At 43.7% G+C, this 24,142-nt stretch overlaps 1 protein-coding gene across 1 annotated transcript; it reads right to left on the bottom strand.

Moving 5' to 3' along the window:
* Positions 1-620: 620 nt before the first annotated feature.
* septin8a (septin 8a) lies at positions 621-17,821 on the bottom strand. The gene is made up of 10 exons (XM_062536633.1): positions 17,700-17,821; positions 11,411-11,525; positions 11,079-11,274; positions 9,861-10,047; positions 8,232-8,393; positions 7,276-7,372; positions 4,001-4,169; positions 2,679-2,811; positions 2,008-2,177; positions 621-1,510 (listed from the first exon to the last, which is right to left on the bottom strand). Exons 1-10 carry the CDS (start codon positions 17,727-17,729, stop codon positions 1,507-1,509), a joined length of 1,263 nt encoding a protein of 420 aa, XP_062392617.1. The 5' UTR covers positions 17,730-17,821; the 3' UTR covers positions 621-1,506.
* Positions 17,822-24,142: the final 6,321 nt, after the last annotated feature.

The following is a 24,142-nucleotide window of genomic DNA, read 5'->3' as shown; positions in this document are numbered from 1 at the left end:
GTAGAGGTCTGAATCTTTTCATTGAGTAGCTCTCTAGTAGTTAATCTTATTTTTCCTCTAGCCACCGACCTTTCACTATTTAGAAGTATTTCAGGAAAATTGACAGCTTTTCTCATGATTATATGAAGCACAATCCAGACTGAACAAAAATCATCCCTTAACATGAAGTTCAAATAACTGCAGCTGAGTTCTATAGTCTTGTAACAAACTGACCATTGTCCTAATCTACACTGTAGCTCTCTGTGCTCTTTCGATGCCAGATTAAAGCATTTACTCTTTATCCTGATAGGTTGTTCAAAGCAGTCTACAGTGTTAAACTATTGACATTTGCCATTTATCTACCCATTTTTGTGAATAGCGCTATTACCTCCTAAAGCAATTACTTGAATTTGAAGAGCAAAGAACGCAAATTCCACATAAAAAAATTCCCAGAATCTAGTAATATAGAGATGTGTGTGGTCTTTCATCTCCGTTTTTTTTTCTTCAGTAAGTCATACACTACACACCACCTGATACCTACACTGTATAATGGACATCCTGCCATAAATTCCAAAACAATTGAGGTCTTCTTTCTCTACAATGTGGCCCGTACAGGATATCCTGTTCACAATGGGACAGGGTCAGGTGTGCTGCTTTTAGTTTATTTACGAAAGTCAATACATCTCACATCTCATATGTAAATGCTCTGGTCACTTTACCAATAAGACAGAAGAAAAAAAGCTTCCTGCGTCCATTTGTTCTGCGTGTTGCTTCTCCCTCACACTGGAGGCCCTCACATACAGAATGTGGACACAGCTTTAAAAACACAATGTGCCTGGCAGCTTTTACAATGCAGAAAATAAAACAGCTACAACAAAAATGAGTCATAGCGGGTTGAAATATTTCAATTTTTAAAAACACCATCAAGGTAACTCGCCCTCTTATACACAACACTTGTTTATTCATGGGTATCCAGGTGTACGGATTTGATCTTGTGATGTTATTATTGCTAGTATGGTTCGTATGCTATCATTCAGGCCTGGCTTGGCTCAGTTTAAGACAACTCTAAATGCAGACAGACACAAATGCAAATTAATTAGCATTACATCACCTAATAAAAAAAAAACATGGCTTTAAGGAATCTGCAGACAGATTAACACATAATCGTATATATATATTTGCTGGAGGTTCATTAATGTATTTCTATTCCACTTCTGTACTCTAGTTATATAAGTCACCGGTGCATCTTCGAAAGCAAGACAAAAGGTAATAAAAAATAAAATGTATAAAAAGTCCCAATTTGTCGTCAAATGAACGAGAAAATAAACCTGGATAATCCTAAAGACGCGCATGGCCACTTTATTTCGGCTTGGCAGCAGCAGCAGCATCGCTGGCCTCTGTCTCGTTTTCCCCCACAAGTGTCTTTGGTCCTTTATAAAGGTCACAGGAATGTCAGAACGCATGTGCTGATGTGGCTATGGCGATGGAAGACAAATCCTCAGTTGGCCTGGGTGCTGTGCTCATAAATTAACTGAAAGAAAACCAGGCAAACATGGACAAGAACAGAAAAAATAATGACCAAACAAAGAAAAAATGTGGAGTGATAACATGCAGATGACATGGCACAATCACAGTTTGGTGCTTTATGGTATGCTTTAGACTTTGGCACAGCTAATACAACCATAATCGTGCATAAAAAATAGGCAAATTAAACATCAATAAAACAACAAAACACTGAACAAATAATGGAGCATTTACTCTTCAGGCACTTGTATATGAGAAACAGAAATATGTGCAAAGATGTGCCGTTTTTGTAAAGATCTAGATTGTTGTTTTGGTAATTCACAATTATGACCACCAGATGGCGCCAGTCAGTCAATAAAATTCACTAGCAAAATTTCAACTATTATTCAACTCTCCACAGCATAGAGAAGCCTTGAGAAGACAACAGCCCTGTTAACCAGGCTGGTTTGATGGAGGGAACAAAGAGGGTTAGGCAAGAGAAGAAGAGAAGAGAGAGAGACTCACTTTTTCTTGTCCTTGTCCTTCTTGAGCGGCTGTGAGAGGGAGAGCGTCTCGGCGGCGACCTTCCTCCTGTTGAAGGCGTTCATCTCCTCCTCCAGGTCTCGCCTCTTCTCCTCCACCTTCCTCTTCTCCTCCTGGTGCATGCGCTTCAGCTGCTCAAACTTCTCGTGCAGCTGCGCCAACAGAGGACAACAAACACCACGCGGCTCAGACAATTTGCATACATGCAAAAACCGCCTCCGGGTGACCAACTGCCATGCAATCGGACCCCTAAGCAATCTCTACTAACACTTGTTTATCATCAATGGCTGGACGGCGCTCAAGGAACACGTGCTGTGCAAGAGACCAACTGGCTGAATGAGGCGCAAACAGGAAGGCCATGGGTTTGTTTTCCAGTTAGCACAGACACAGCTAAAAGCTCCAAGCCTTGTCTATGGAGCAAGTCACTTTGGATTAAAGCACAAGCCAATGTGATATTATGACCAGTGCCTCTTCTATTGTAAATAGTCTATTCTAGTACATTCAATCCAGCTCCTGATGCATGTAAATGACCTTGTGTTACAGAATGCAGTGAGTCATAAGAGGGCTGTGGAATCTCATGAGAACCTCGGCTCTGAAACAACCTCCCCACTGTCTATCCCCACCCACCACACACACACACACACAGTCTTCACCTCTCTCTCCTTCTCCTTGAGCTCGGCCTCCGTCTCCTTGACTTTGTTGACGAACATCTGCCTCATCTCCTCCTCCTTGCGCTGCAGGTCGCCCAGGAACTCTTTCCTCTTGGCCTCGTAGGTCTCCTGTAGGCTGCACAGAGGAGCACACAACAGAGTTCCCTCTTCAGAACGCATCTCTAGGCTCCATCACAACAGCATGCTGCACAGAATACACATCATCTAGCTCTGGATGAAATGGTCTACTAAATACTGAGTAAATAAATCTAAAACAGATTCATATACCGGTGGTCAAGATTGTTGGTAGCCTTTCACAAAAACCCTAAATTTATCTTTGTAATCATTTGAAACTGATTGAAGTAAGCGGCATTCGTTGTTGAATGCAAATCAGACTTAGATTTTGACTATCCATTCAACAGAACATTTTGAAAAATAGAATAAATTCAAATGGCTTTAACAAAAACGATGGTAGTTTTATTCAAATACAGTGTGACCTTTAGAATCAATCACTGCCAACAAACATTGTCTGAAGCTCTGAAGAAACTTCTGCTTTTGAGCAAACAGCTCCAGCTGTCTCAAGTTTGAAGGTTAGCTTTTGCAGACTGCACATTTTAGCTCTTTCCAGAGATATTGAATGGAATTTAGGTCTGGACTTACGAGAGGCCACTTCAGAGTAGTCCACTAATTGTTCCTTAACTAAGTTTGGGTGCTTTTAGCTCCTTGTGTTTGGGTCAATATCCTGTAGGAAGATCCATGACCTGCAACTTAAGAGACTAGGTTTTTCTGTGAACTGCGCATATTCAAGTTGCCGTGGGGACAGCCACAATAAAGCAGCATCAAGAACATAACTGAGCCTCCTCCACTTTTCAGAATGATGATGGCGTTCTTTTCTTGGACACACTCATTTTTTCTTTGTGAATGTAGAGCTGATGTTACTTGCCAAAAAGCTCCAGTTCTGTCTCATCAGTCAAAAGGACATTTCTCCTAGGAGGATTGCGGCTTGACTAAGTGTTTTAGCCAAATCCAATTTGGCTTTTTTCAATGTTTTACTTTCAGCTGTGGAGTCCTCCAAGGACTTTTAAGGATTACTTTTAAGGAAGCAATAAATCATGATCTCAATAAAGGGTACAAACAAAATCATACACAACTGTACAAAAGATACTCGTCAAGGTGGGTTTTTTTTGTTTTGTTGTTGTTGACTTCTCAGTGTGTGTGGGCTTATGTGTATATGTCTCCGTGTGTGTGTGTGTGTGTGTGTGTGTGTGTGTGTGTGTGTGTGTGTGTGTGTGTGTGTGTGTGTGTGTGATGACTACTGTCCCTACCTGAAGGGCTGGCTGTCGGGGTCGGTGTCCTTGAAGCCCATCTCCTCTAGTTTGCAGCGGCGGTAGAGCTCGTAGTGGCGTGCGTGGGTCTGCTCTCGGAGGTCCTCCATGTTCACGCGGATCAGCATCTCCCTCAGCTTCACAAAGTCACAGTGGCTCTCGTTCTCAACTGCACAACACACACAAACACAAACACAGTCAACAAAACGTCTCTATAACCCTCCAGATAGCGTCTGATTCTGGAGAAGGATGCAGCTCGATTGGCACAGGTCCACCCTCACAACTTAACACCACCACAGTCAGTTACATCAATCTTAATTCTCTCTAACCCATACATGCAGTCAACAACACAACACAACGCAACACAACACAAACATAACACAGCTACAGTCAGTCTTCTATTTGCTCAATTTATTCAACTTTCCACATGGTGGCTGACTAGTAGGGACCAGACAGCCTCTGGCCCTGATGCGGAGCAGATCCGTGCCAAACGGGGCGAGGATTCCAAAGCCCCGTCTGGTCGTTTGCCTAATGAGTCGTCACCGTCTTACAAAAACACCAGCCGTAGAGCAGGAGCCCAGTTTCCTCGACAGAATAGGAACTCAAGTCTGCCATGATGACTGACAGTATTCCCTGCATTCACAGTCAATGATGTCAGTAAGAGGATAAGACATGGTTTTGATCACCAGACAGGACACACACACACACACACACGATTTACTCCGTCCTGGAGCACTGTAAAAAAACCACCTCATTATGGCCGTCTGATGATCGCTAGGAGATGAAAAAGAAAAAAAGGCTTTTCTGTAGCGTGGTGCATCCCAGAAGCCATTCTCATTCTAAAGGAGGAGTGAGGACGAGTGAAGAGTTAAAGCAGAGAGTCGGACTCGTTCTTCACATTCCTCTGCAAAACATCCCCCTAAACACAGACAGACACACACACACACACACACACACACACCGACTTTCCCACTGAAGCCAGACAGCTGGATCTGTGTCTGTGGAGTGCTAGCACTCTGATAAGCTGTTTCTCTCTTCAGACCAGAGCACACGGCTATCTGCTGGTCCGTCCGAGGAGTCCCGACCCAAATGATCTACACCTCACATCATGCATGCCCCGTCAGTCAAAAAATAGGCTGCGTAAACATGACAAAGTAAGACGGATGGCCAAAAGGCATGATGTTTAGAAGGGAGCGTTCCCTATCCAGTGGACTGTGGGAGGGAGAGAGGGAGATGGCTAATGGGAAAGTTGTGCAGAGTCCAGCTGCTGGAGGATGGGGATGGGGAGGAGGGAGGGGGAGAGGGGAGGGGGGATATGAGGGGGCGGTTTGGGTTAGTCACAACCTTTGACACGTTCACATAGCGTCTCCACAGACTCCTGTTTGGACAGCCTGGGACGGAGGATGCCACATAACTCATGCCTCCCCACTCACACCAAAACACACACCATGAAGAGATGCAGAACACACACACACACACACACACAGAGAGTACAATTATGTGGTTGATTGTGTCACGTATGTGCGACCTGTGTTATTGGACACAGGATGCCACATAACTCATACCTCCCCACTCACATCAAAACACACACCATGAAGAGATGCGGAACACACACACACACACACACACACACACACACACACACACACACACACACACACACACACACACACACACACACACACACACACACACACACACACACACACACACACACACACACACACACACACACACACACGCGCGCAGTATAGTTATGCTGTTGACTGTGTCATGTATGTGTGACCTGTGTTATTGTAATGGTATCTCTCAGTGCATTTAGACCGGCTTCTTTTTTTTCACAAGCTCACGTGCATGCAAACATGTGTAGTGTACACATGTGTACATAAGAATTCACACGTGCACACGCTCGTGTACACTACACACACACACACACACACACACACATATATACACATACATACATACATACATACATACATATATATATATATATATATATACATATATATATATATATATATATATACATATATATATATATATATATATATAGACACACACACACACACACATATATATATATATATATACACACAAACACATATATATATATATATATAAAACACACATTTATATATAGAGATGACTTTGACTATGTCATCATATCTGCATGGTGTCACTTTGTGTTAACATTTGAGTGTGTGAGGATGCTACTCCCTCTGCTCGCGACATCCTGGGGACTTATCAGAGCATGACGACTGAGACTCTTGGTGATTAAGACACCAGGCTGCAAGCAAGACAACTAACACACTAAACTAGGACAGAGGGGAGAGCGTGCAGTAATGGTGGACAATATCACACCATCCGCACACAATGCGCCATGCTTTTTATGAAAGCCCCATCACAGCTGTGTGCAGCACACAGGAGCCAAACTGACTGACTATTGGATGAGATAAAAATTAATGATGGGCTAATTAGAGACAGGATTCTGTGTGTGTGTGTATGTGTGTGTGTGTGTGTGTGTGTGTGTGTGTGCGTGTGTCTAGGCATCAAAGTCGTGTGTGTGTGTGGACCTCTCCCTGTGCATATGTATGTATATGTGTGTGTGTGTGTGTGTGTGTGTGTGTGTGTGTGTGTGTGTGTGTGTGTCCACATATGGAGATAAAAGTTAAGGGAGATGGGCCTTCTGGTATGTGAGCGCCTTCCAGCTGCGTCTCAAAGAGCAATTAGCTGACCCCAGCCTGAGGTCCCCTGGGGAGCCTGAGAGAGGAGTGGAAGGGGCCAGGGCTCCATTTACCATCAGCCATGGCCAGAATAGCATACCGCAATCTGCCAGAATCATCTCAGATTCAAAGATAACAACACGCACAGACATACACACATACAGAGATAGACAGACACACACACACACACACACACACACACACACACACACGCACGTACACACTGCTGGCCTGGGATGTCCAGATTTCCTCCTCTATTGTTGTACGTAACGAGGAATCTCTTTCATCTAACATTTTTTTCCACTGAGAAGGTAATATATATAACATGCATATGAAATCATGGACATCACATCTAGGGAGAGTAAGGGTGTGCGTGAGTGTCTGTATGGGCGGGAGAGAGCAGGCATCCATGCATGCATGCCTACTATATGTTATCGACCTATTTGGTTTGGAGAGGCAGGAGAGAGAGACCATTGTACTTCTACAGTATGATTTGATGTACCACATCTCTATATTTCTCTATAAATAGTCGAATGGTGAGACACCAACCTTGCACCACTCCCCATGGGTACTGCCTGGCTCTCACGGTCTTGTTGCCCACTTTGACTTCCTCCACACTCCCAACGACAGCGAAGGGAAGATGTGCCTGAGGAGCACAAGGCAGAAGGGGCTTTAACCAAACTCAACACACACAAACACACCACTGACAAAAGAAGCCCAATATAAACACCAAACACCTTGCTGAGCGGAAGGAAGCAAAAAAATATGTAAGAGCAGACAAATACTGAATCTGAAAGTATGTCACACGCACACACACTGAACAGAGAGATGTGGGCCTGTGCCTGGAGTTTCATATCTACACAGTTGCGTAACAAAAACTGCATGTCGTTATCAAAAACAAAAAAAAAAGCTGAGCGCTTGAGAGGGAATCGAGCCGAGGGCTATATACGCACAGAGACGCAGGAAGCCATAGTTCCAATTTGAGCTGAATTTAACACAACACTTTCTTCTTCTTCTTCTTCTTCTTGGTGTGAGAAAAAGAGTTATCCATGGCCGAATGAACAACAAGGTGACGTAAGCATCCTGCCCTGTCCACCCAACCACAAAAGCCACACCGCACACACTCGCCAAACAGAAGCGGAGAGATGGCTGCCCTCGAACAAGGGGCCTCTGATGGGAGAGGAGGAGCCTCGTGGCTAAGGTCTGGTCAACTGATTAGTCCGGCTAGGACTGCACATCCTGCCAATATATTTACATAACCTCCAGTGAGTGGTTTTACAGAGCAGTTCGCCCAATAGACGGCAAAAAAAAAAAAAAAAAAAAGTTTTATGTTTTCTCAAAACTGGGCAGGAAATCACCAGAATATTTGTGTGTGTAAGTGTAAAAAAAAAAAAAAAGAATTTTCTATGAAGTAAATAACAAATTCCTCCCTGAGAAGACCAAAGAATGAGTAATGAATGTAGATGTGACACTAGCACTGAGGAAGGGTGAGAGCGGTCACTTACATTCATGGAGGAGTTGATCTCTGTGACGGCCTCGTCATCTGTGGGGAACTGGTAGATCTGCACACCGTTGCTCACCAACTCGCTCATGATTTTGATCTTGAACTTGTGCAGTTCACTCTTAGAAATTGTGTCTGCTTTAGCGATGATTGGGATAATGTTAACCTGCAAGATAACACAATCACAACATCAGCTGCAGTCAGTCATCATCATCAATCATCTTCTTCGTCCTCATCGTCATCATCATCATCATCGTCATCAACAGAAATCTGCTTTCTTTTATAATATGCCAAGCAGACTGTAGTCGGTAGATGTGGCAAGAACACAGAGGTGAGATGCTAGTTCATCATCTTATTATGCAGTCAACAAAGCACACCAAGGACTGAACCTGTTATGGATGTCCCCTTACTCAATTTACCAAAGCCTGCAGGCATGGGTGTAGCAAGCTCGTAAATCATGTAACACACACACACACACCCTTTGTCCCCCCCAAAACACACACCCTTACCGGAGGATCATGTAACCAGACACATATTCACACACACTCATATTCTCTCACACACTTACACACTCACACACTCACACACTCACACACTCACACACTCACACACTCACACACTCACACACTCACACCCTACCCTCACTATCTAAACAGGTCACAGACACACAGCCACACCATCCACAGACAAGAGGTTTCATTCATTATTGCAGAGGAGAAGAGGAAGAAGAACTGTGGCTCCGGGACCACAAACACAGAGCGTGGCGTTCCCCTAGTGATCACGGTGATAAAGGCTGCCATTTCCACAGCTCTGGGCCACCCATCACGCAAAGGGCAAATTCTCAATCTGTCTTCTCCGGCTGCGCACACTCCAGTGCTGCTCATGGACTGGAATAAAGATGGCCGAATGTGAAATGAACAGCCTTCTTTATAATTTACTCTCCCCGTGCTCAAGAGAGAGGGGGGGGGGCTGGGGGGTGCGGGCACGACAGTGGACGACTGACTGACCGACCCGCTGGCGTGTTTGAGGGAGGATTTTTGCACATGACACAAGAGAGTGGGGTCTGAAGCCAGCCAGGGAGCGCTCGGAGCTGGAAGAGTTCCCTGCCTATTGCTTGACCATCTGTCTTTCTTACACATACACACACACGCACACACACAGGCGTGCGCACACATGCGCACACATACGCACACACGCACACACCTGACCTCCCACACACCCCCTCTAACATCGCTCTCTCCCTCTCTTCTTTAACTCTCTCACTCTCTCCCTCCCCTCTTTACACTACTCTGACATTTTCACCCTCTTCTCTCTCTCTCTCTCTCTCTCTCTCTCTCACACACACACACACTCTCTCTCTCTCTCCCCTCATCCTCCCCCCCTCTCTCTCCCTCTCTCTCTTTTCCCCTGACTCTGGCATTCTCACCCTTCACGCTTTAACGCGTCCATCGATTCGCTTTACACCAACACTTTTCACATGGGTAACAGACAGTTCCGTACAGCGGCTAATTAAGGGCCGCTCAATACTTAATTCACAAATATGGATCAGTGGCATGCTGTACTACTCCATGAGTGGGGACTACTACAGACTTTTAACCCTTAAAAAGATGAATGAACCGAGCAGAACTCCTACCTTGCTGTCCAGTTTCTTCATGGTGACCAAGTCCAGAGACTTGAGCGAATGGCCGGTGGGGGCGATGAAATAGAGGCAGATATGGATTCTGGTGTCGTGGTAGTTGAAGAGAGATCGCTTGATTTTGAGCTCCTCCTGAAGGTAGTTTTCAAATTGTGTGTCGATATAATCCACAATAGGCTTATAACTGCAAAACAGAAGATACATCGGATGTGTTGTTCATTGCCGTACTCTGTGTCAGCATAAAAGTACTGAGCTGCAACCAGATGATTTTTGAGGTATTTTACTTAAAAAAAAAAAAAAAAACACAAACCAATTAGTTGACAGCTAATCAACTAATCAATTAATCAATTATTTGTTGTAGCCGGAAATTAGGCGTATATGTAATCACTAGTGACCCAGCCTTTGCTAAATAATCCATTCCATGTATTTCTCAATGGGAAAAAATGTTGCTTGTGCATACTTGCCAAGAGCCCTATTATAATGTGACCTTTCCCTTGGCGCAGGGACATTTTCCCATCAGCGACACTGTCCCTGTTACACACACTTGAATGTGTACTGCGTAGGGTAGGCCATGTCCCTAGGCCATGCAGACACTACTTCATTATATTCTATTCCTTCCTCAAAGAAGCCCACAACGGCCAATGAATCAGTTCGAAAAATGTAAAATAAGTTAGTAATAAAATGAGTGGGTATTGCATATTAGGCTTTAGGCTACAGCAAGACATAGGCCTTGATGAGATCTGTGCACTGCTCACAACTACATAGGCTTTGGCACAGATAAAAACACAGCAACCAACCAGCATTAATTGCATCCAGTTCTGGTGAAGCATTGGTTTACCACAAAATGATTACTCAACAATTTCTCAACAATATCAAAGTTGGACAACAGACGAATTTCATGAATCAACTTCTTCTATGAAGAAGTTCTACTTTCATAGTAAAGCATGAGTACAGTAATTTCCTTTGTATAAGCCGTATTGTGTATAAGCCACAGGACAGTGTTTTATGCAAGTTCAAAGACACAAAACCATATTAATACCATTTTAACTGTCCCCATGTATTAACCTCATAGCTGAAGACATTTTGCAAAATCAATGTATAAGGGTCAGCTAATAGTTGGGAAATTACAGTAAATCACAAGTGATTACTTGGTGAAAGGGAATATTTTGCATGAACTGAACATCACTGAGGTTAACTTTGAGCCCAACATCTCACCTGTCTTCTTTGTTGATCTGATCGCCGAACCCGACTGTGTCCACGATGGTGAGTTTGAGGTGCACGTTACTCTCCTGCAGGTCGTACGTTCTGGGTCGCAGGTACACGCCGTTCTGGTAGTGGCTCGCCTCCTCGTTCTCAAACATTGTGTTAAAAAGTGTGTTCATTAACGTGGACTTGCCGATACCCGTTTCCCCTGGACAAAGAAACAGACAAAGAGAGGGGATGACCTCAGGAAGACAATTAAATTCACAGCTTGTGGTTTCACCCCTTAGTTCACGCCAAGGACACGGACACCTACGAGGGAGTTAGAAGGAAGGGAGGATGCTCACCCACACAGAGGATGTTGAAACAGAAGCCTTGTGTCACCGATTTACTGACCAGCTGATCGGGCAGACTGTCAAAGCCAACATGGCCGCCCAAATTCAGGTTGCGCTTTTCTTCATTCTGTAAACACACATGCCAAAAACAAACATTAGCAGCTGCAGACATGACAATTTAGTCTCAATGACTCAATCTTGATTATAAAAAAGACAAAAAGCTGCAATAAAGGGTAGGCAAAACCCAACAATTCTTGACACTTTGACCATCTGTTTTACAACAAATGTCCATTAGGCTACCCCAAACTTGTCCACAGAAACATGAAAAAAGCAGTAGCAGTATTATGGAGTTTAACTCGATGGCTTGAGTTCATGAGTTCATTATAACACGTTATGATGTCAGGAATGAGTAATTTCCCTGGGATGAGGTGGGGGGGGGGGGCAAACCAGTCACAGGTGTGCAGCCTACTGTATGTCTAGGACTAAAGGGCCTTTGAGCACTGCTTTAGCCAATCACCTTCGAGGGACGCATAGTATAGGTTACACTTTCAAGCTTTAAAATGTTGTTTGGCCACATTGATAGACACATTCTCACCTGCATCTGATGACTACAGGCAGGCGATAGTCATGAGTGACTAAGTATGAACTGGAGACACTGATCTGCCTCATTCCCAACCCACACAGACCAGCCCTAAAGTTCAAATATTATGTGTATTGTGCTCGATATGTCCCTTAGCCAAGCACAGCTAGAAGCTATAGAATTACACTCTAGTCTCTCTCTGATGACACCCACCACAGATGAAACCCATTAAAACAGTTTGAAACTAGAGATGCACCGATCGCTCGGCCGCCGATCAGAATCGGCCGATTTTCACGTGATCGGCCACGACCGGCGACCGGCCGGTCAGTCTGAGACATGCCGATTTTATGCCGGTCAAATGCACTCGCACCTACTTGTAACAACATCACACAGCTGAGTTAGCAAAGTTTGATGAAGCTAGCAAAGGCTAACACCCAGGGCTGGATAAAGCGCTAATGCTGAGTTTTTCTATGCAGCGAACGCTGTGCTTTGCCATATTGCGTGGAATTTACTAAGCTGTCACTAGGTTACGTAAACAGCGCACATCACCGCCCGTCTTTGCCGCTAATTGCGTGCTCACAGCTGAACCACAAGCGCTGTCAACAAGCAGCAACATAGCCACGGCAGGAATAAACATTGTTTTGCTTCAGTTTGCCACCTTAGCATGTATTCTATCACACTAACACAACAACAAAGTCCGATTTACACATTTAGAGGTTTATTTCATTACCTTTTGTCTACTCACGCCTGTATGTTTCTTCTAAATTCGCCAAAAGTAAGCATTCTAACATGTCATACACTATCGCGACCGTGATACAAAACATATCATGTGTGGTGTCGTTGGAAAGCTGTGTTTCTCCTCCATGACGTTATGCCATCCAAATATGGACACTTCCTTTGTATCCGCAAGCAATCGCGAAAGTTCAAAGAAGAGTGTAGTAGACTGAGTATGCATGCCATTGGCTGTGTTTCAAGGCTGTTATCTCAAAATCAGTTTTTTATAATTTTCCAACATCTCAGCCTATGTAGCACCTATACAAACTTTCCAGTTATACACATCAGTAGTCTGAAGATATTTACAGTTGGATATTGTATGTGAGAAGAAAAAAATAGTAGTCCTACAGTGCATTTCTATTAGTAGTGTGTGAAATGAATGTCCCACACTGGGAATAGCCTACTGCAGCTGAAGAAGACTTGAAGAAGAATCTGTCTATTCACATTTTTTTTACCAGCCATTGATAAGTTGATTACATTTCTATATTAACATGTTGTATTAAAGAAAGGATAGAAAATAACTCTAAATAATTTTGTGTGCTGTAAAGTGGTTAGAAGATGCAAATCGGAATCGGCTAAAATCGGTATCGGCAGGTCAAATTCTATGAAAAATCGGAAATCGGAATCGGCCAAAAAATTGCAATCGGTGCATCTCTATTTGAAACATTAAGACTTAAAATATTAAAATGACAGTAACACTAACATACTGGATAGCAATTAAACTCCATTTCAGGCTCAATCCATACATAGGCCTTGGACATCAACATGTAGCCTATATTGGCCCAGAGCCCTAGAGAGACATGGCTCTGTATTGGCCTACAGAGCGGATGAACCACCTATTAGTCTACAAACATTGTGTATTCTGAATTCAGCTTTAGCCTATGTAGCCTATAGGCCTACAGATCAGATCACCCATCTAGTCCCACAGACTAGCCTACTCCACACCTCCTCCTCGTGAAGGCGAGTGGGGCTTGTTCTCCCGTACGGTTGCATATTTGGAGGGTGATGTCAGCGAACGTGCGCAGACAGCCAGCCGAATGCAGCCAGCTCAGGCAAAAAAAGGGGGCTGTAGGACCGCGGAGCCGGGGAACCAGAGGAATGCGGCGCGCGGGAGAACCGGGGAGAGCCCAGTGTTATCACAGGAGAACCCGGGCGGGCGAGCCCAGTGTTATCACACAGAACCAGGACAAGCCCGGTGTTATCACAGGGGCTGAGGCTCTCATCAAACAGAGCTCCCGGCGACATGGGCCGGGGACGAGGCGCTGCTAACTGCAGACGTGATGAAAGGATGAGAACCCCAACTGACAAAGCAGAAGGGATGTGTTAAGTGGCTAAAACACTTCTTCAACAAGAAGCAGCCATGACTTTTTCTCCCCCCTCCCTTTTTTTTCTTTCTTTTTTTTTAGAGGGAGGATTCCAGGGATGTCTTCAGTGGACAGAAGTTAAAACGTCCCCCAGCCCTCCCCCTGGTGAGGAAACACTAAACTTTCTCAGGGGAGTCACTAGGTCGAGAGGAAATGGCTGCGTGCTTTGTGGTACAGACCAATATTTTTGTAAGCGCCGGCCTGAACATAGTCGGACTCATTCGCTTTGTGACTAAAGCGCTCTTGACAGACTGCTGAAGATGGACTTTGAAAAAGAGCTTGATCAGGAGTGTGTGGGGAGGGTGGGCATGGGCATACAAGAGACATGGGGGGGGGGGGGGGGGGGTCTGGGTGTGAACATGTGTTGGAGAAATGTGGGTTGAAAGGGGGGTGTACAGAGGAATTGGGATGGATGGCAGGGGGGGTGCACTGAGGATGAAGCTTAGTGGATAGTGGAAGCCTGTGTGTCTGTAGGGTGGGGGGGGGGGGGGGGGGGTACAGTGAAATTAGGATAGATGGAGATGGGGGGGTTACTATGGAGGGAGCCTTCTCCTGCACTCAGACAGATGGCTGGGAGGGCCTTCAGTGGCACCTGTCCATCCTGGCTGCCCATTAGAGCACACACCTGAGCAGCCGATCTGCCCTGCATTGATTGGACCAGAATAACACTGGACAGACGCCAAGGCATAAACACACTAACACACATAGACACACAAGGGTAGTTTCAATTCTCCCATGAGACAGACAGATGGGGACAGAGAGAGGGGGAGAGAGAGAGAGCGAGAGAAAACAGAGAGACAGAGAAACAAAGAGGGGAAAAGTACAAGGGATAGGGACACAAAGAGAAAGGGACAGCTAGAAAACCTCAGAGAGCGAGGGATGAAGACACCGGCAAAGGGAAAGAGTGATAGAAACAGATACAGAACGATACAGAACGAGAGAGAGAGAGAGAGAGAGAAAGGAATTCAAAAACGCTTTCAAAGACAGCTATGCACAGCTGTTTGACTGATGCAAGACAAGACAATCCAAAGGGACAAAACAAGAGAAGCAGATTAAGAGGCTTCAGCAAGTGAGACGACCGTGAGCGCTGAAACACTGGAAATGGAGTCCCTTCAGTCAGCACATGGCCAAATCCCCTCAACGCCGTCAGCCCACAAACTGTCAGTCGACTTCGGAAACATGGACCGACGTAAGACAGCCATAGGATACGAGGCTGAGGCGCATTCCACTCAGTTGTGTGGTGTGCCTTGTCAGCCACTAACGGGCATGAATCATCCCTGGCGGCTTCTCACGCTGCATGCATGGTAAATATCATTTATGACATAAGCATCAGGTCATGCGGAGAGGCAGCATCTCGACCAACCTATTTCTGTCCGGGTGAGTGCACTCCCAAGCAAACTAATACAATTACAGAAAAGGCTCTTGCATCTCGGTGAGTAAGCTACCAGGCACCACTACTGGGCCACCGTATAGCCTACATATAACGGTGATTAAAAACAGTGGAATCACACAGTGTGATCGCAATCCGCCATGCTGAGCACTACCGGCTGAGTGGTCTCTGCAAGGGATTACATAACAGAAAATAAAAGAGAGCTTTTTAACTGAGGGCAATCAATAGCACCGATCAAAATGGTCTGATCAACATCAGGGTCTGGTGGAGAACTCAAAGGGAGTGAACTGTCAATAGGGAAACAATAAACCGACCAAAAACCTGATCAATACCCACAATGCACTGTAAGAGAACATCACTGCTCCTGTCCCTTCTGGGAAGCGAACATGAAACGATGCAAAAGGTCTCAAATAAATATCTCTGCTTATGCAGTGTGGGTCCGGCTGTTTGATTTTCAGGAGGATTATATATAAAAAAAAAATACTGGCCCAATTTTCATGAAACTTGGTTTAAGGGTGTAAAATTGGCCCTGGAAGAACCGATTAAATTCTGGACCAAATCAGACTAACGGGGCAGATCCACTAATTATCTCATTAACATTCCGACAAAGGCCATTTGGCACAGGACATAGGGCATTTGGAAGAGGATTTCACTCCTCATGTTGTGCTTAAACGGTTTGCTAAGCCTATCTGTAACTAAATTAATCACTAGACACATTGCTTTAACATGGCATCCTCTCGTCCATCCTAGAACCCGAGCAGACATCTACATTTCATGTTCAAACTATATCTGAATGCTTGGGAACTGTTCTGATGGCTCGGAAAAAACAAAGCCAAAGCGATTCTTTCCACACAGTTCGTCCCAACAAACTGTCAGACAAACAGGGACTCGTTTGTATTGGTGGATCAGTAATCCAAGCACAACAGCAGCAGACAATGGGACAGGGCTATGGCTGGCACTTCACAGAGAGGCTGCAAATCCACATGAACTCTTCTTCAAAGGCATCCAAATACAAATCGTGGAGCACACCAGATTCAATTATCCAATGCATTCCCATTCTTACTCAACAGAGACAATACAAAGTAGTCTCATTACAAACAGATTCACCATTTAAGATAGGGTGCACACACTATTCATAGATTGTAAATTCAGTGGATAGTCTAACACGCAATGTGTGGCTGGCACTCTGTCCACCAGAGAAAGGATTTGTTACCAACAGATAGGCCTAATCCACTTATCCTGCAACATACCACTTACCCTCCTCTTCAACAACTCTGTGAATCTCTCATTGGCTGACCAAAAGTTAATCAGCCTTGATCTTGAGTGCATGCACACTTCCCCCCAGCCCTTGACACTTATCTGTAGTCATTCAGTTGTGGTAAGAGGGATTTCATTGCAATCTTGAAGGACAACTTTCACAATTTGATAACACCATATTTGTCGAGAAATGCTAGCATACCACATCTCCACATAAACCGGTCATTTGGGATTGCTGATACGTCAACAATCAGTACATTGAATGTCCCACTCGGAGAACTTGAATTATCATTAGGTCTATGCCTTTGAAACTATGTCATTAAAATACATATAGTTCTCTAGCAACGCCAAATTACTTCCTTAATTACAGTACAATAAAAAATAAAAAACTTAGGTTGGAGTGATATGCATGTGAATCCTAATTTTAATGGCCATGTTCACAACAAAGCGCGCTAGGTTATTCCAAAACCGTCCAGTTCATAGCTACCTATGACTATTAACGCTGAACCCAAATGATCAACGTTACTTATAATTAAAACAACTGTCGCTATCTGTATGACCAACGTAGCTGTGATGTTAGCTTATGAAGAAAACAGACAGCGATGGTGCATTTCATTTCATTACTCATAGCGTTACTCCAAGTCGCAACTGGCGGTTATATGTTTCAGCTTAAGTGTCTTTAAAGAAATAGTACGAGATCAACAGTCAGTTGGGCTGAGATGTATAGTGAGAAACAAATCTCGATCACTGGGCTTACAACTCCATTCTTAAAGCCTGAAGGTACACTCCCTCGAGCTAGCTCATATGCTAGCTAGTTGGCTAGCAGTATCGTACACTTTCCGAGGGAAATCACATACCATAAATTCACAGCAAAGCGATGCAATTCATTTTCCCAACATTGCGCCCTACAAGCGAAGTAAATCACAAGGCACTTACAGAAAATATGTCAACGTCGGTGGCAGCCATATTGCGGAATGTGTGTATTTTACTGCCGAGTTGGGCGAGGGGGCTCCTCTCTCGTCTCTATCAGACAGTCTGTAAACTGACGGAGCGGAGGAACGAGCTGAAAGGCTTCAATATGGCTACTTCCTGGAAACTCCCACTTGGTCCAGGGCGGTTCAGGAATGCCCTTCTCAGCTTTACTCAAACCCGAAGAGGGAAGTGAGTAAATCCAAAAAGAAAATATCTAAGTATTGTTTTTTTTAAAAATAATCAAGTGTACACCAATTTATTGAGTAAATGACAAGCGCACAGCTTATGCTACCACTGCACACACCAGCTAATGCTTTGCTACGGCAACTGGGAGTTGTAGTTTTTAAGCCACTGCCCTCAGGTGCCCTCCGTCATTTAATGAATTCAAAGTTATTGGGAAAGTTTATAGGCGTATAGCCTATCATATAACAATATGGACACTGAAGTTGTCTGTTTTCAGCCTCTGTATTTTCTTTAAAGTCAGAGCAAGGCCGTTTCTTTTAAGCCTATTGCTACCTACAACCAAGATCAAGGCCAGGCTAGGCTACATAGGCCCTAGCCTAGGCCTAATTTTAAACCATAGTTTTAAGCAAAAATATTAAACCATTATCGGAGGGCTTGCAAAATAAGAGACTCGCCTAGGCTACATAGACCTAGCCTAGGCTACTGTTTATGCATGGCATAATGTAGGCTAGGGCTATTCAAATGACATCCTATCCACGTGTTCATTTTCCCCGGAAATGCCAGGTAGGTCGAGTGTCAGGTAGACAGGTAGAATACGTACCGAAGACTTATCAGCTGAGAACAAGGGTAGGCTACCTGTCTGCTGTCAGGAAAATGGATCTAACGCAAGAGTCGATTTTGTCCATGTTGATAGAAGAAGGTGGAAGGGTGAAGAATTCAGACATTCTGAGTAAGTTTCAAAGTTTACTTAACTGTACCGATCCAGTTGAAAAGAAACAAAACAGAGATCTATTTAAGACATTTATCAACAATGTCGCAATCGTGAAGGAGCTAGAGGACGGCAAATATATAGTTATTAGAAAGAGATATCAGCATTTATTGAAACAAAATAGTCCTGAAAATGACGAGAGTGGCAATGAACAGCTGAAGGTACACGAAGACGAGACATTAGACAAAGTTGAAGAGCGCAACTCGTTTTTTCCGGATGGGTTTGATCGTGATGACGCGGAACACTGTGCTGATTCACACACTGATGGAAATACTTCCCCATGTAATGGACATTCACCTGTACACTTGGCACTGCAAAGGTCCAAAGTAGGCCTAGTTGACATCAAACCAAGAAAATCTCTCAGCTTTGTCCGAAACCAAGTGAAAAGTTTAAACGACTCACCAGGACGAGAAGTTTTTCCTGTCCGGGCAGCTACAAACACCTACAAGCCCTGTGCACTGCCATTAAGACTACCAGCTACAGAGGCAACAGATCCCCAGAGTCAAATCACAGAAGACACTAGCAGTCAAGAGGGAGACAGTGTCCCTAACACCCCAAGAAACAAGAGGAGATCTGTGGACTCAGAGGGTGTGGTGCTTAGCTCTCCACTGCTGAGCCGCAGCTCTAAGAATGCCAGACCCTCAGAGGAGCCCAAGCACACTGTGTTGGTGCCACTGGAGAGTAATGAACATGAGTGGCTGGTTAAATCAGCCACGGGGCAGTGGGACCTGGCCTACGGTCTCCTGCTTAACGATGGCCACCTGGCGCAGAAGAGGGACTTCATATCCGGCTTCACTGCCCTGCACTGGGCCGTCAAGTGTGGCAACAGCAATATGGTCATCAAGATCATTGAGGTGTCCAAGAAAGCTGGTAGTGGAGTCGATGTCAATGCCAAGACCCATGGTGGATACACGCCGTTGCACATGGCAGCAATACATGATCAGGAGTTCATCATGAAACTACTAGTGCGAGGGCATGGGGCAGATGTGCGCATCAGGGACAACTGTGGCAAGAGACCGTACCACTATCTGCACAAAGGGGTGGCCGAAGAGATCAGGGAGCTGCTGGGGGATCCCAAGACCATCCGACAAGCGGTGGCAGTGGCGGCCCCGGGGAAGGAGGATGTGGAGGGCACACTCCACAAGGGCCACATGACACTCACCCGCCTGCTCCAGCCCTACACCATCGGTCACATTCTGAGGCCCAGAAACGTGTTCTCTTCAGTCACAGAGGAGCCGCTGGAGGTGTGAGGCAGGAGCTACCTCAGAACCACCACAGAGCCTCTGTTTTCCGTCACGAAAGTTATGAAAAGCACTTTGAGCTTTGACCTGCATGGCATACTGTATATGAATGCTGCTTTCTAGGATGTTCATTATTGTAATTATGATTATGGCAATCATGAATAGGAATTTGATGATGATGATGATCATTTTTAATAGTAGTAGCAGTTGTCGTAATGGCAGCAGTATAGTTAATATTATGACATTGTTATTAGTGTTATCAATTGTAAATCAGCAATCATGTAAAAATCCAATGATCCAGTGGTATACTGGTAAACAAATTGTATTATTATGCAAGACTGAATATAGGCCTACTGATTCAGTGTTTTCCATTGATAATGTTCAGGATATACAGCCGTTTGTGTCCACTGATTATCTGTGATTTTTGAATGCACCTCCACTGAACTGATTCATTAACATGTTTGATTTACTGAAAAGATAATGAATACTGAATGGGCTACATGGTTTACAGATGAATGTGTAATGAATACTGAATAGGTGACATGGTTTACAGATGACTGTGTAATTAATACTGAATAGGCTACATGGTTTACAGATCATTGTATCCAATCCAACTTACAGGAAAGGCCCCATCTTAGAAAATGTTCAGTGATGCTTACATTGCTAACACATATCCATGCTATTTCACAGCTGTTTGAGCACAGTTTGGAGGCTGACAAGTTTAGAATAGAGATAGGTAAATCAATGTGAGGGGATAAAATCTACCCCAACATGTGTGTTTGTCCCTGTGGTGATGGTCCGATGTGAGAGGCAGACTTATAAAAAAAAATAAATGAATGCACTCACTTTCAAAATAGCTGTGACATGTGTTTGTCCCTTTGATGTTTGTCCGATGTGAGAGACAGACGTATAAATAAATAAATAAATAAGTTATAAATAAGTGCATAAATAAATTAATGCACTCACTTTCAAAATAGCTGTTGAGCTCATCCAGAACAAGGAAGGTACACTAATATGGTGCAATATTCATACAGATAGGGGAACTTAACTCACTTCCTCTTTTTGGCCATGCATCAGACCTGAGCTGCCGATCATCCACTGAAGTTGTGTGAACGAAGCCTAGAAATCTAGACGCCCCTAGTGGCAGCTGGTCAGGCTAACTAGTGTGAACACACACCCTTAGGAACTTTCATATGAACACGCAACAGACAGAAAGCAACATGTGTATAAGCACAGTACATACGTAATGCATTCTGAAGATTTTGATTGTGGTTAATAACAAAATAAAGTCCTCCTGATGCCCATTACTAACTGAAGCCCAATGCAAATCTGGTTAACTTGGCAGATGTCAGTAATGGCCTCTGGGCCTGTGGGCCTTTCACTGGGTGGGAACACTTACATAAATGTCCCATTATCTGATGGAAGTTAATGGATGAACAAACACTCTGACTAGTGAAGTAGCCCATCTAATGGAGAATACTTTACATTCAGATTCAGAATACGTTATAACTAACATTATTCATGCAATACATTAATGAGCCATTAACTTAAGGGCTGTAGTATTAAGTGCTGCAGTTAATGCCACGTTACTACTGAAGTCAACATAAAGTGTTGCTGTCTTAATATAGAGTGAGAGGTGATGAAGCCTAAAATAACTTCCATTTCCTGTGGTTTTGTCATGTTCTCTCACACCCTTTCATCTATACTACCCGCTCTGCCATGATGTCATTTACAGCCAGGCGACAACAAACGCACACGCACATACATGCACACACACACACACACGCACACGCACACACACACACACACACACACACACACACACACACACACACACACACACACACACACGCCTTGTGCCCTCTCCCACCCAGCGGCAGAACAAATGTCCCTCTCCTGCTCTCACCCAACCAGAAGAGGGCAGTGAGCCAGGAGGGGGGCTGCTTGCCAGAAACTAGGCACAAACAACCGTTACCTCACAGCACATTTTAAGCCAGTCAGGAACCATTCAGAGAGAGAGAGTTAATGCATTCCTTTAAGTTCTCCTAAGAGTTCTGCTTTTAGGTGGAAGCTAACTGAAAGTTTACTATAGGCTGACCTAAGAAGATGTATTGCAGTTCTTAACCATTATTACTTTGCAAAGGAGAATAATATTATGACACACTATATTTTAAGTCACATTTCCCCAAACAATGCACATTTTTATTCCTTCAGCCAGTACCAGTAATTCACATAATCATGTTTTCTTATTGCAAAGCTATGTAGTATGACCTAGGATGGAGGAAGATGATTATTCTCAACTTGAAGAATCATTCCAACTACTTTGCATGTCATTTTATTGACTCAGTGCCTGTTTTTCCTGTTTTAATTTATGATGTTCCTGTTATTTTTCACTGTCAACAACAGTTCTGAATGTAGGCCTTCAACCCTCTGCTTTCCTGCTGAGTTCCCTCCCAAATGACACAAGGTCACCATAACAACACGTTCACCAACAGGCTTGCAGACATTCTGCTGGTGTTTTCATGCAGAGAACATTGGAGCAAACATTAATCCGTTTATTTCACAAGCATTCTATGTTTGATACTCAATCGTCCGATGAAGTTATGACAAGGAAATTGAAGGCATCTGATTGCAGTTGCACAAAATCATTTGTATTTATAAATGTGTGGACACTGGACAGTGATAACGAGGTAATTCAAGATTCTGAATAGCCAGTCCTGTATTAGATAAGGCACGGCACACATGTATCAGAGTGAAATTAAAGCAACTTGTATCTTAAATTGAACACAAAACTGAAATGTGTCATTTATTCACATTAAAACAAAAACAAAAGAAACTCATTAACATAAAAAAAAACAAAAAAAACTAGTCTTCTAGTAAAAGAATACACAGACCAGTCAAACGGCGGACGGTAAAATATATGTTATAGACTTGATTATGTCAATGCAAAACACCAGAAACAGTGATATGGATGTGATATGCAAACAAACAAAGGGCCACGACCATGTGACAAACTACTGCCATGAATTTCATTACATAATGCAATCCCGCCCACGGCATTGTCCAAATCCAAACCCATAACAACAAACCTGCACACTTAGAAATGCTGACAAAACAAAGGAACGCCTATCGTGAAGTGCAGTTCAAACTGAAATGGATCAATGGACAACATGCGTATGTATGCAGACATGTACATAACAGGAAATAGTGTGCGCTTATTGAAAGCAAGAATGTGCTCTTTTGTTGGTTGTGCTGTTTCTTTAATGTAATGTAATGCAGGGCTGTTTTCTCTCTCTCTTTTTTTCCAATTCCTTTGTGGCCGTATAAACACAACCCCTCTGAGACATAGGGTCACTTAACCTTTGAGGTCGCCCTCTGAGCAAAGGCCAACACAAACATCCATTATGTTTATCCAACTGAAATGCCAGTTGGCATAAATCTCAGGAGAAATGTTTGAATGGAAAATATTTTGTAGATATTTTAGAAAACTCATTTGTGACAAATGGCATGTGAAAAAGGAAGGGGGATACCGCAGAGAAGGCTCAGCTGAATGAGTTCATGCATCATGTACAGTAGGCCTTAAAAACAACACGACAAACTCTGATACACACTAACCACATGCATTGGGTAGCACAACTGTGATGTTTTCTTTGAGCGATGGCTGCAATTGATGATAATCTGAGATTTGATTATTATGAAGGAAGGGTGGCGATAGCCCAGTATGAATCCCTTCAAATGAAACAATGTCTTTAAAAAAAAAAAAAAAAAAAAAAAAAAACATTTGCCTGAATTCAGTGAATCCAGAAAGCTTTGAATAGGTCTCAAACACATGTCTATTCTTATTTCAAAAGCTACATTAGTTCAACCATTCATCAGGACAACGGTCATCCATACATCTAGCTAGTTTGACATATAAATGACACATAGAGGACATTCCAGTGTCCCAAGTCAGATATGACTACACACGTTTGGATAAATAGTCTACATGTGTTAACAGAGACTTGTAAACACCCCTGTCAGCAGTGTTTGGGTGAGAAATACCTGGAAACGTCAGACAACATTCAACATTCAAGAAACGGTTGTTTCTGTGCTGGCATCAAGCCCTCTGGGATTGGAGAGCCCAGTACAATATAAAGGCAACTGCTGAAATAAAAGGATAAATATTTACTTTCTGATTTAAGGTAAAATAATGTAAATACACCACCATAAGACCA

Source organism: Sardina pilchardus, chromosome 5 (genome assembly GCF_963854185.1).
Source record: "Sardina pilchardus chromosome 5, fSarPil1.1, whole genome shotgun sequence".
NCBI lineage: Eukaryota > Metazoa > Chordata > Actinopteri > Clupeiformes > Clupeidae > Sardina > Sardina pilchardus.
The sequence above is the reverse complement of the archived record's forward strand: the minus strand, read 5'-3'. Positions and strand labels throughout refer to the sequence as shown.